The sequence below is a fragment of the Xiphophorus hellerii genome, chromosome 16, assembly GCF_003331165.1.
Source record: "Xiphophorus hellerii strain 12219 chromosome 16, Xiphophorus_hellerii-4.1, whole genome shotgun sequence".
In the NCBI taxonomy this organism is placed as follows: Eukaryota; Metazoa; Chordata; class Actinopteri; order Cyprinodontiformes; family Poeciliidae; genus Xiphophorus; species Xiphophorus hellerii.
This window is the reverse complement of record NC_045687.1, coordinates 24700059-24713487: the sequence shown is the minus strand read 5'-3', so window position 1 is coordinate 24713487 and position 13429 is coordinate 24700059. Positions and strand designations below refer to the sequence as shown.

Sequence of the window (13429 nt, the reverse complement as noted above, 5' to 3'; positions counted from 1 at the left end):
GGGGTTGATGGATCGTGGTGTGCATGTAGAAGCAGAAGCCAACAGTGACAAGAATGAATCTGTGTTTAATCCTGTTTGAAGTTCTGCATCTTTTGGTTTTTGTGAAACTTTACCACTCATAAATGAGCAAAAGCTGTAATCTGCCTGGATCACAACAAATGTTTGTGATTTGCCATTGATCTCTCTGCTGGTAGCAAGGGTCACCTGGTGGGTATGAAACTTTGAGCAGCAGATAGCTCTCCTGGGGAGGAAATGACCAAAAATACAAAATTACAAAAATGGTGACGGGACCTCTATCCCACTTAAAAACTTTGGCAGCTAGATGTTAAAGAACATGTTTTCCTGCCTTACTTTAACATTTCAACCATAAAAAATAAGGTGAATTCAAGAACCTCTGTATCTAAAATGGTTGTAGATTTTCTTTCAAGACACAGACTTGAAAATGGGTTCAGGCATCAGTTTTTTTTCTTACATGGTATCACATCAATTAGAAATGTTTGTTTCTTAACAAACATTTAAGGAATGTTTGTTGATTTAACAGAATATTACTTCAAAAATCTTAAGCTACACCTTGAAGGATGGGTCTTTTCAACACCTTAACTGACATGAGGACATCATTGACCCATTGACTAACATTTAAACATTGATGCATGGTAAAATGAATAACCGATCACTGCTTTCAGTTGTCAATGTTCCAGCTTTACTTTCCCACTGACTGGTATTGAAGTTTATTCTTCTAAGGGAAATTACTTGAAGGATCTTGTTCACCAGATCATCTTTGTAATCCTTGCAGAGGATTATGAAGAGGACTTGTAACAATGAACGAGTTAATCTACAGTTATTATTATGGAATATAGCATGGAAAAAAATCACCGCACTTACTCATCTGACACTGAAACTGGAATGCACAGTCAATAATAATATACATGTTCATGATGGAATTTATTTATTTATAGGAGCAGTTTGTGTTTGAATTGAATGAGACTTTTACATCTCCAAAGATAAGGTCCTGGTCATTGGAGACACCCGTGATGTTCTATCAAATTCTGCATCAGCTCTAAACAAGCTGACTTGTGGGATTTCTGGAAGAGACCTCTGGTGAGAAAAAGAGGGAACAATCAGGTGGTAGTAATCTGCAGCTCACAGTCAGGCTTCACTATATCAACTCCAATTGTCCTTTAAGATTAATTTGAATTCAAACATCAACTAGAGTGGTATTTTTTTGACCCTGACCCATCTGTGAACTCTAACTGTACTCAGAGTCATCAAACTTCAGCATCTCTTCATCTCATTCCCCTCCCCCTTCTCCTGCTCTTGTGGTCTCTGGGTGTTTGTTGTTAGTTTCCTGTCACAGAGGAAGTGCCTCACCCTGCTGCCTGGTTCCTTATTGGCCACACCTCTGAGGGACTGTGATTTTTTTTATTTTTTTTGCAGGGGAGCAGTTAGATAGAGGGACCGGAGTCAGGATCTGGGGACAAGAGGGTGAGATGTGGCAGAGGACGGATCGATGCACAGGATGGTTCAGCTGGAGATGACTTAGAGCTGGAGGGAGGCAACAAGTTTCAGGCAGGCAGGAAATGGCTTTGTGTTGCAGAAGGTAAGCATGCACAAAACAGCTTCACGAAGAACTGAGCTCAATATTTACCTTAGAAAACAGAACGAAATGTTTTTAAAAAATATATTTTAGATTTTCCTAATATATTTAGAGTTTTGTTACAAGTTTTCTCACTTTGTTCTACCTGTGTTAGGGTTATGGTCTGATGTATTTCAACAATTCAACTGAAATAGTCTTTTTTTCAACTCTAGCACTCTTTATTTGCAAGCAGATCAGCACAGGAGTGTGCTGCAGAGAAGGGAGGGTATGCAGTACAAGACTTTGACTAGGACTCAGAGCTCAGAGCTCAGCATCAACAGAACTTTTCCCCAACCTGATAAACATTTCATCATCTACTCTACTGGCATTTATGAGTTTTTTTCTCTTTTTTTCTGTTTTTTGTTTTGGTCAATGTTCCTCATTCTTGGTCTGGTCACTCCCAATCCTTGTACCAGTGCCTTGATTTTATTGACGCTGGACAGGTTTGGGAGGCGCTGTGCCAAAGACTGCCGCCTTTCTCTCCTCCATCATTTCTACATGAAATAAAGATCATCAGCCCCTAACCCTAAACATCAGAACCTATTTGAACTGATGAATCTGTCCTGCTGTTGCTTTTCTTTATTTTTGGTGATTTTCAAGGGAATCTGTTGCTCAGAACAAATAATTTTCTAATTTCATGACTGTGACATGTATGACATTTATGACATGTGGTGTAGCATGAAGTCGACTGAAAAGCATTTGAATAAATTATTAAACTGGTGTTTATAAAATCTCTGTTGCATTAATGTTCTTTTTCTTACAAAATGTTGTAAAAGTTTTCAGTATGGACCAGAATGGAGGGGAGTTTTCTGCATGTCATTGATCAAATATGAATATGAAATTGATTTAGGAGGATGTTAGTGAATGTCTTGCTTAGACCATCATGATTTCAGAGTAGAGCTTGGAATCTCGCTTGGGTAAACTAGGTAAACCTTATCATTCTGATCACAAAATTTAAAGGGGAAGTTTTATATAAAATTGACTTTTTAAAAACTGTCCATCATTCCCTCATCAAAAACTTGAAGTGTTGCTGTGATTCTTTCATGCATGTTTGAGAAATCCTTTAATCTCCATGGGAAAACATCGGGGTGGACTGAGTGCCAGCTCCTCCTCACAGCTGCAGTTTCTAAACTTCCCAGGGTTCGCCTCACAGAGCAGCCCTCCTCCACTCAGCTCCTTCAGACTAGCCAGTAGCAATTAGCAAACATCTGGTGGAACTGCTGAGCTCATTATAGGACCTACTTCTCAGTTAAACGCTGGTAAAAAAACAAACAAACATTGTTAAAGGGTTAAGAGAGTAGGCATGTTGTGATGACTTCTTGAAAGTGGAGTTTTAACGAGAGCAGGAGTTTTTAAAGAGACAGAGGCCCAATTTCAAGGGGTTAAATTACAAAGTCATATTTGGTATGAATAGCATTTTTATGACAACTGAAGTTAACATGGTTATTTGATTGTGATATAAAATGGCACCATGTGTCTTGACAACACATAAAACTGGCACTTTAACATATAAATAATAACATCCATCGCCCGCTTGTACTTGCAAGATTGGGGGCAGAGAGGAAGGGGTCAGGGCATAGGAGTGATGGTGCTTCTCTCAAGTGGTGATTGGGTGAGAGATGGGTTACACCCTGGACAGGTCACCAGTTCATCACAGGCCAACAGAGACGCATGCACATACTAATACCAAACCTGAAGTTTCTGGATTGTCAGAGAACCTGACAGGTAAAGTGAAACACACTGATTATCTTCATCATGACAGCAAGAGAGCATCCAACAGCTTCCTCACAGCTGATGTGTTGGGAGCAGAGACAATGGGCATAAAGAAGCTGGGTTTGAGTTTCGTAGCAGCCGCCTTATAAACATGACCCCAGCTATCAGCTGCTGCAGCTTTATCAGATGCTCATATTTTGTTGGAATATCCTGTTCTGCCACATTCCACATGTGTTGCCATCTGTTTCATACAGAAAGAAAAACAATGGATAAATAAAGCCAGTCTGTGAGGCAAACTCTAGTTTTTTTCCATACCATCATAGGCTAGGCTTGAATGTTATTTATGAGAAAAATATAACATTTCATGCAGAAAGTTATAACTGGTCACAGACAAATAAGTTTGTCTAATGTCTCAGCAACATCTAGAGAAACTCACGCATGTGTTTATCTTTAGTCGCACTGTTTACTGCAACAGTGTCTTCACAGATCTGCCTAAAAATATCAACCCTCCAGCTGCAACTGATCCAAAAAGCTGCTGCTGGCGTTGTGACTAAAACCAGGAACACAGAGAACATCACCCAGTTCCAAAGTCCTCCCACTGACCCCGGAGGTCAAAGAATAGACTTGAAAATAATGTTCGTTTATAAACCACTGAACGGCTTAGAACCACAATAAATTAAAGAGCTGCTGTTGTTGTCATGCATACAAAACCACACTAATTCCCACCATTATTATTTATTAAAGGTGTAGCCAACATTGAAATGGTAGTGAAAAACTACGCATACCATAAAACCTAAATTTGTACACAATTTATAAACCTTACAATTGTAGAAAGTTTTTGCTATCGTTGCTGTATTGGTGTTTAAGGCTAAAGGAGACACAAATACAACACACATAAATTAGCACATTTTTCGTGTATTCACATGTGAAAAACAAACGAAAGTAAAAAACTAAAAAAAACCGAAAGACACAAAGACACAGACTACACATTCCATTTTTCAGCGGTATCAGGAAGAGACACCTGATTGGCTCTTCCAGAATAGCTCCTCATTTTGCCGAGCTGTCCTGTTAAGCTGCGCAGACTGACTCCAGGAGTCAGGACAACAACAACAACAAATCTCAGTTGGACACTGTTCGACAACCGAAACACAAGCGGGTAAGTTGGGTGGTTTCGGTTCAGTTTTCCTTCATTTCAGGCACAGAATAATTACAGCAATGTTATTATGGAGTTATTATCAACAGTCTGTGTGGGAAAAGTTTCGTCCTGAGTCACTGAGATTCTGTGTCCCAAAGTAGAAGTTCGGTCCAGTGAAACTCATAGCTGCTTTCAATAAGATGTAACATTAGCAAATTTATTCAGCTGTTACGGCTGTTAGTGCTCCTTTCTGTGAGGTGAAGACAGAAATCTGGAGAGCATTTCCTTGTTGTAGAGTTATTTAGTTTCTTCAGTAGCAGCCCGGTGTTCAGCCGAAACCGACTCGGCTGCTCTCGGTGCTTTCCGGGGCCTCCATCGAAATGAATGAAGGCTCAGGTCTCTGTTCTTGTACTTGCTATATACTCTGTTTTACACCATTCAAGCATAACATTATGACCAGTGATAGCGTGTTTCACTTCATCTGACTGACGAAGTGAAACACACTCGTCATGGCTGCCGTCAGCGGTTGGGCTAGGTTGAATTTAATTTGATTTAATTAGACAGCCAGAGAACATGGTTTCCTCAGACCTGATTTCCATCTTGAGATGGTCCATCCTGAAAGGACAGCAGCACTGCTCACTTATCAGCTGAGATATTCTGTCCTAAAGCAGTCCCAATATGTTGAGTTATGTTCCACACAAAGGGAAACGTCTCTGAAGACTTTAAACATGAAACTATGGCATAGACAGACACAGACAGTTTAATAACAAAAAATATTATGGCATGATGACTCAGGTTTTTCAGTTAGAAGTCCCATAATTAAATAAGGCATATCCATCATTAACCCTATAATTAAAGTTTTAAGTTGTCAGAAAGACAGAGCCGTACAAGTCATATTTTCCTAGTAAAGTCTCAAGTTTCTAACGAGTGAAATAAACATTTCGATATCAAATCAATGACATCTCATCTACGTCTAAGCCTGATTCACTGTAGTTTAGGAATCTACACCTGTACTGTTTTATCTTTGGGGTTACATTACAAAACATCTTCACATTAATATCTGTTAATATCTATAAGCAATCATATTTTAATAATTCAATCCATCTATAAATCTGATAAAGGCTGATATGTATTATTTTGAAAATTGATCAAATAATACACAATAAATATATATACCCTCTAAATAAATACAAATATTTATATTTGTAATAGGGTAATATCAACCCTATTAAATGCATATAAATAAGCATTTACACATTAAGACAAATACTTGGAAGTGATTAAAATATGCTCATACTGAATTTCTGAAGGAATCAGCTGCAGTCTGGAGCTCACTCTGCCTTTCACTCTTCATTACATGAAATAAAAACTAAGACTTGATCTCAGACCAAGAAATAAAGGAGCACAGAGTTTATAAAACAAAGATTGAAGTAGCTCCTTTATTAATTCAAGGTGTGTAAACAGTGTAAACGGTGTGGATGGAGGTAAAGCAGGGGTGGAGAGGGGAAGCTCCACCTTGCTCCACTTTGCCAGTGTGAATTGTCCTGGGGGAAAAGGAAAACTAAATGATGGTAGACTAATTCTGCAATTATTTCAATAAAGAGTCCATTGATTTCCTCACTGTGACGGAGCTATTTCTGACTGTTTTGTAATTTTAAAATTACAGAGATATAGTTTTACTTCTCATGTGTTTGAAGCTCGCTGCTTTCTGTCTGCTTTCCTGTCAGGGATGTCGGAGCCTGCAGATCGTAGATGTTCCGTCTCGTCCGTCTCTCTGATTGAGATCAAGACTGAGACGCATCGAGTCCTCCAGGCTTTTCTTGAACGAACCATCTCCACCCCCCACAAAGACAGGCCTGGCAGGGTAGCAGGAGCCTATGATGATCATAGCAGGCACAGGTAATGCTGGCGTTTAAAAAAGCTCTACATTGGTGTTTGAGCAATGTTTTATGATGTAATTCCATTTTTAATTATTTTCATTCCATTTTAATTTATTTTCACATTTTTATTCTGCATACTTTTACTGTCAGTGCTTTTAAGTGTGTTTTTTAAAAAAAAAATATTGTTAATATTTTTATTTTACAATTTTCTCTTTTTTTTAGTTTTATTTTTCAGCATGTCTCTTTGGTTTTCTTTGGAAAAAAAAAAAAAAAAATCTCTTTTGTTTGGAGTTTTCTGATTGAAAGTTGAAATGCTTGTGAGCAAAATGTTGTTGTTGGGGATTTTTTTCTTCCCTAGGCTATTCAAAGATGTGATATGATTTCAATTAAGAAGTTATGATATATTTATTGACACTCAAGACTCCAGTATTAAAAAGACATACACCTTTAGGTCCGAGTGAAAGAGTTAAAGTTGAAATATTTTAAAAATGAAAGCAAAAGTTTGGATAATGCTATGTGTACTTTAAAGGTCCACTGCTTCCTTGAACAAACTAGCATAAGTCTGTGAGCTTTACAGAAAATGTTCAATACATTTCAAAGTTTCGCCCAGAAAACGTGCTAAGCTAACTGGTTGGGTGCTAGTGCAGTCATTCATCCAGCGGCCTGCCGTGTTTTTGAGTTAAAAAATGTTTAAAGGTCGCAGGAAAAATGAAAATATTACTTGATAATTATGTGTTACTGGAAGATTGGAAGATTAATATCTGAACACCAACTATAAAGTCTGAAAAAAATGCAGATATTTAAAAAAAACTTAAATAAATAAGAAATGCTAAGCCTGGTGGGGGCACGAGTAAAGCCTGGTAGCCTGCCAGGCTTATAGTACACTGGGGATAACCCTGCATTTAACATACAAAATCATTCTCAGATGTTGAGATTTCACCCAATCAGTTCTGCCTGTTTTGAGCTCATTTAGAAATGCGATGTTTTAGGACTACATCACGATTCTGCAAATAAGCTGGTGCTGGCTACGCCCTACCAACTCAGTGAAAATGGCCTCAAACAGATGCACAGTGATACAAGCAAACATCTTTGACCCCGAAGCAGACTCAGAAGCACCATAATTCAGCACAAAAACGGTTTTTTCTTCACAAATGCAACTTTTTTTCAAACATATATATTTGCAAGTTTAGAGGAGAGGCACTTTTCAACATGTAAAAAACTAACAAACCCATTTTCTGTTTCCAGCAGCCATTGTGCAGCAGTGATGGATTTTTTGACTCCTGTCAGAAATCTTACGAGGGTTGTCTGACCAAGCCTGGTTTATGTGGATATTATTATGATCTATTTCTTTTAGTGACGTGGTGTGAAGCTTAATTCAATAGTTCCATTATAACAAGGCTAAATATGAAAAATTACAAGAGTTATGATACTTTTGCCAGGCAATGTACACCAATACTGCTTTTCTTAGTTTGAATTCCATTTTTCTGAATTAAAAATTGAAGGAATTTTTACATGTAATTTCTGAACTAAGCTGATTATTCAAAACATGTATTTTTCATACTAGCTCGTCGCCACAGTCTAAACGAAAGGACGGAGCAGACGCTCAAACGGAAAAAGAAGACGACAAGAAGACTGGAATCAAAGACCTGATGAAGAGGTCCATTATCCGTGGGAAAGGCTCACTGGGCCGGAGCAGCAAGCCCAAACAGTCCCAACCAGCAGAAGTAAGGATCTATGGCTTTCACTTCACATTTAGTCCTTAATTCTTTGTGTCTTTGTGTTCATCCCCAGTAAAAGTCATTGCTTTAGTTAAAAAAAAAAAGAAATTCATGTTTCTGTTGCATCTTCAGTAATAAAGGGTTTTCTTAAGGCTACAGAGAGTCCTAGTGGATTTAATCACCTTTAGGAATTATTATAATTTGTCACAGATAAACAGTCACAAAAGTTGTACCCATACTTCTGCTTTTTTATTTAAAAAAAGGAATATTTGATTGTGACTCTTCAAACTAATCGTAAAAACATGTTTTTACTTGAAGACATCAGTTTAACTCCTCCACTAATAGTTCATCTAAAGCTGCACAATATATGCAGTTACAGTTGTTGTCATATTCCAATATAATCAATACTATAAAGCTGCTTTTTTATTTAACATTTCTTTAAACATATTGGCTGGCTGCTGGAAGGCAATGTCTGCTGGGCCGCAACATTTCAGGTGTCCTGCTTTCAAGCTCTTCATGCTGACAATGTGTTTGTCTAGCTAGTTAGCTTGACTTCGGTTGCCTTTTATGGCCTTTGATAAGTCTTGATGATAGACGAGACCAGAGGGGAAATCGTAATGATCAATTTCACCAAATGCTAAATTCCAGTTTTACTTCAGGCAGGTTTTCAACCTGTTTCAGAGATTTCAGCAAAGTCAGTATTGATTTGACTGTTCCAATGCAGCCTGGCAGTCTGTACCTTCTGAAACAAATCAACATCTCTCTCAAAGCCTCTGCATGTGTTGATGTGTCTTCTAACAGTGTTTCTGGGGTCCTTCTCACAGCATCGGTCTGGGTTAAACATGTTGAAATCAGTGCAGTTCTCTTCAAAGACAATGTTTTTGCTTATTTGATCAGCAAAATCGAGAAAGTCTTTGGAGTAAAACCAGCATTGACATGGCCCTTAGACAGATATAACAAGGAAGTATTCTGTAAGGCTCGTACTGTGAGAGGTTGACATCCAGTCAGTGCGGAGGATAATGTATTTCTGGTGATAGAGCATAAATATTCAGTGTTGATATGAAAACTGTGTTTTACAGGACAGCGTCTCAGCCTCCTCATCTTCAGATGAAGAGGAAGTTGAAAAAATGAAGAAGCAAAGGCAAGCAATCAAAAGAAAGATTGCTTCGTTTTTCAAAATGAAATTAAAGGAGAAAAAAGAGAAGGAGAAAGAACAAAACGAGTCTCATCCTCAGAGACAGAGTGACTTGGCACCTGGCAAGAAAGCGGCAGCAGCAAAGGAGCCCGTCGCTCCTGGTGAGTTCCACTGCACAAACCTCTGAAACACGTTTCCCTCAGAACCTGCAACCTTCTGATTATTTTGTGTTTGTGGAAATAAGAACTGAACTTACAAGATAAATAAAAAAGCAAAGTTAAATTGTATTACAGCTTAGCGATCTCGCATCGCGAAGTCACCACAACGCAAAGAAGTCATTTGCTACTCAAAGGAAGTCATGGCTGTAAAGATTGTTCTTGGAGATGATATTTAGTTCGACTGTTTTAGCAAACTAATATGATAGACTTGTCTGCAGGAAATTAATTTTCATCTGTATCTATAATAGTTCCAAAAACCGATCAGCCTCTGGAGTTTTATGATGAAATAGCTCAGAAGCTGGAAGACATCATCAAACAGTCCACCAAGATAAAGACGCCAAGCCCAAAACTAAAGCGACCGCCAGGTAACCACACTCACACCTAGTTCTGCTCATGTAGAGCACGTGCATCATATTAGAGCATAAAGAAGTTCATTTATTTCAGTGATATAAATCAGTTTTAATTCATCGTGTGTATTTTTTCTCATTAAAAAATTTTTAATAAAATTTTGTGTATTTTTTCTCTGATACACCCAGTGTATGTTAATAAGCTCTAGCTTTCTTTTGAGAGTCAGACGGTCTTCCTTCCTGAAAGTAGTCAGTAGTGCCGTTTCACCTGTTAACAACAGAGATATGAAGCAGAAGCTCTCCGTATAAAACCCTGCATAGCTAAAGCAAACAAGACTCAGACTTATTTTATTGTCGTTGCACAAAGACATGACAGTAAAATTGGCAAATAAGGCCTATATTTTGTGTTATTTATGAATTATTAACATGCACATGTTAGTTCTTTGTCAAGGCGAGAAGCAGTGGAGGGAAACAGGCGGCCATTTTTAGTTGGTTCATGTCAGACACGAGGTCAGAGCTGTAGGGTCCGGTTCTGGAACTGAACTGATGTCTCCATGTTTCTGCAGAGTGTGATAATGAAATCTTGGCTCAGCGGCTGGTGAAGCTGCTGAGTTCAGAAGGAGATGCCATGAACACTAAGGTAGGTTCCATCACATTATAAGTTACATAAAGGTAGAAAACATATTTGTTTGTCAAATGTTAACAGTTCTTTGGTTAAGCTGGGAAACAAGTGAATTTGTAATATTAGAATTTCCATAGAAATCTTTATTAAAATGAACAGGAAATAATGATGTAGGACATTTGTAGGTTCAACCTCCTGAACATGTCTTCCATAATGTAGCAAGCATGTACGGACAGTTTAATGTACAATACAGCAAAGATGAAGCTAACAACACAGACTGCTGTCAACCTGTGACCTTCCCCTGCAGATCCAGCAGGATCCAGAGCTGCGCGCCAGACTGTCTCGTCTTTCATACAGATCGTTCGAGCATATTCTAGACATCTTCAGCAGGAGTCAGGTGACTGAGGCCCCCCCGCTGCAACCGTCGACCAGTCCAACACTACAGCGAATAGCCGTCTCCATGGAGGTGTCCCGCCGCATGGTGACAGCCACAGGAACGCAGCGGATTGAGGGCTTCGCAGAGCGCTACATGGATAACTTTATCCCCTGGGTCAAAAGTCAGGGAGGATGGGTGAGTGGTCCTGTTCAGGTCCATCTCAGTAAAATGGAATATCACTGCAACTGGATATATTGCATTGGATTGGAATAGATATTGGCTATATGTTAGGGCTATGAACAGTAATACATTAACATGTACAATTAATCTAAAATGTTAAACAAGCTAATGTTAAATAATGCAGATTAATCGTATTTCTTATTTTGACCTAAAAGCTCAAACATGGCTGTGTTTTATCTGCAGGGAAAGATGCTGAATATAGAAAAGACTGAGGAGTGGGACTGATGTCCTGAATGTGTGTTTATCGTGAACCAAGGCTCAACTGGATAATGTCATCCAACAGGGTCCGAGGAGCTGACCAGCAGAGCTTAATCTGACCAGTCACATTACATAGACATGGTCTCTTTGGTTCCTGCTGCACCAGAGTGCTTCCAGTTTGTGTTTTACATTTAACCACTCAACCAGGGACCAGGCTGTTGCCACTGCTGCTACTAGCCTTGGTTTTCAAGGACCTGCTGTCCTTGAAACTAAAACTAAGTAGCTAAATCCATTTTGTTGTGGAAAAACAAAGTACAAAAACCAAATCAACTACTTGTATTTTACCTCTTGGATTATGAAATTCCATAGTGAGACATGAGATGTTTTACAGCAGCTTTTATTGTAAATAGCAGAGCTACAGGAGAAGCTACTTTACTAAGTTATATTTTAACTGACAAAGCTCATGGAAAAAATGCTAAAGATTATGGGGTGCCATTTCAAAAGTTACACACAAAAATTAACAACATTGATTCATTGTTGAAAGTCATAATTTCACAATTTCAACATTCGTTTATAAATGTCACAGTTTCAAACTAAATATTTAATTAGCAAGCTAAATACTTAGTTAGCCAGCTAAATATTTAGTTCAAAGCTAAACATTTAGTTAGCTAGCTACATATTTAGCTAAATATTCAGTTAGAAAACAGAATATTTAGTTCAGGGCTACATGTATGAAATATTTAGTTTGAAGCTAAATATTTACGGTAACTTAGAGCTAAATATTTAGCTAACACGCAAATTCACTTGCCGATAACTGAAAAGTGGACTACCAAAATAAAAGCGGGGTCTTGCAGACCTCGTATAAACTAATGCTGTTGATACTGATTCACTTCAACTGTTTCTCATGTTATGTCTTCATCACTGATTGCAGTGAAGAGTCGGCTTTGAAGGATTCAGCCTCACCAGCAGGAGTTTTATACAAGGTCTGAACACCCAGCTTTTATTTTGGTAGTCTGCTTCCAGTTCTCCACAAGTGTATTTTTATATTAGTTAATTAGCTTATTAGCTATTTAGTTAACCAACTAAATATTTTGTTTGAAACTCTTGCATTTATAAATTAATAGTGAAGTATTAAATATATTAATTCAAAAAAAATCAATCCTCATTTTCTTTTCTTGTATGACAGGTTACATACGCCAAATGATTCATTTTTAACTGTGTAGCTTTACAAACGGCACCACATGCAAGATGCTCACTTTAATCTGTGCAAAAAAAAAAAGAACCGGTATGAGATTCTCACAGAATGATAAAAAAAAGTTTCCTTGTATTTCAGTATTTAAGCACAAATTTAGAACAAAATCGATAAAACGATTTAATGTCTTTTTTCTTTAACAGAGAAGTAACACTTATGTCTTGTAGTGCTAACAAGCATACCCTATTTCAGTTGCACTAATGTAATTTATAACATTGATCAGTTATTGATCAGCATGTCAGGTCAAGCAGAAAAAGAGTAGAGTCCAATGAATTTATTTCAAGTGATTATTATGCAGAATATTTTTCCTCTTATCTGTTGTTGCTCTTTATAGAGGAACACAAAGAAAACAGCTCATAGTAAGTGAGCAGTCAGTCAGGCCTGAGGGGGTTGGAAGGGTTGCTTTATTTTTCAAACAGCTGAAGAAAAAAACTGCAGCAGCAGTAAAAGTAGTCTAGAGGGGAAAGTTTAGAGGTTTTCAAACAGTAAGACTAAACGTATTGTAACCCTGGAACCGGCCCAGGACTCTGCAGCCGTCTTCACCAGCCAGAGCTGGTCATGTATGCTAAACATGCTCTGACCGAGGAGCACCTCGACATTCTAGAGAGTGCAATAATTCCAAAGCCTCTTTCTGCCACTGGTTGCATTGATGCATTTAAAAATGAAAATGATGTGATTCAGATCGACCCCATCTCTGAATATAAACAGCTTCTCCGGAAATGTCTTTGGGAAAAAAGTTGGAAACATGAAATGTTTGGGAAAATTCAGTGATTGCTGATATTTACTTGCCTAAGTGCAAATCACTGATGGTCAACCCATAAGTCTGAAATGATATTATTTTTAAAGATGTGAAAATCAGTTAGCATTTACAGTATGGGTTAAAATATAGCCACAGACTCCTCAGTGTGAGTGAGCAGATGAGTTAAAAAGCTTCTCCTGTACTGTACATATGTTTATGTTAA

At 38.0% G+C, this 13429-nt stretch overlaps 1 protein-coding gene and 1 long non-coding RNA gene across 2 annotated transcripts; both read left to right on the top strand.

The window, feature by feature from the left end:
* The first annotated feature begins 1447 nt into the window (after positions 1-1447).
* On the top strand, positions 1448-2364 carry LOC116735868 (uncharacterized). The gene is made up of 2 exons (XR_004342451.1): positions 1448-1597; positions 1807-2364. It is a non-coding gene; the product is annotated as an uncharacterized LOC116735868 (long non-coding RNA).
* A 2016-nt stretch (positions 2365-4380) lies between these two features.
* bcl2l12 (BCL2 like 12) lies at positions 4381-11887 on the top strand. The gene is made up of 8 exons (XM_032588709.1): positions 4381-4502; positions 6209-6380; positions 7926-8085; positions 9159-9375; positions 9681-9797; positions 10346-10419; positions 10709-10972; positions 11201-11887. Exons 2-8 carry the CDS (start codon positions 6211-6213, stop codon positions 11240-11242), a joined length of 1044 nt encoding a protein of 347 aa, XP_032444600.1. The 5' UTR covers positions 4381-4502; positions 6209-6210; the 3' UTR covers positions 11243-11887.
* The last annotated feature ends 1542 nt before the right edge of the window (positions 11888-13429 follow it).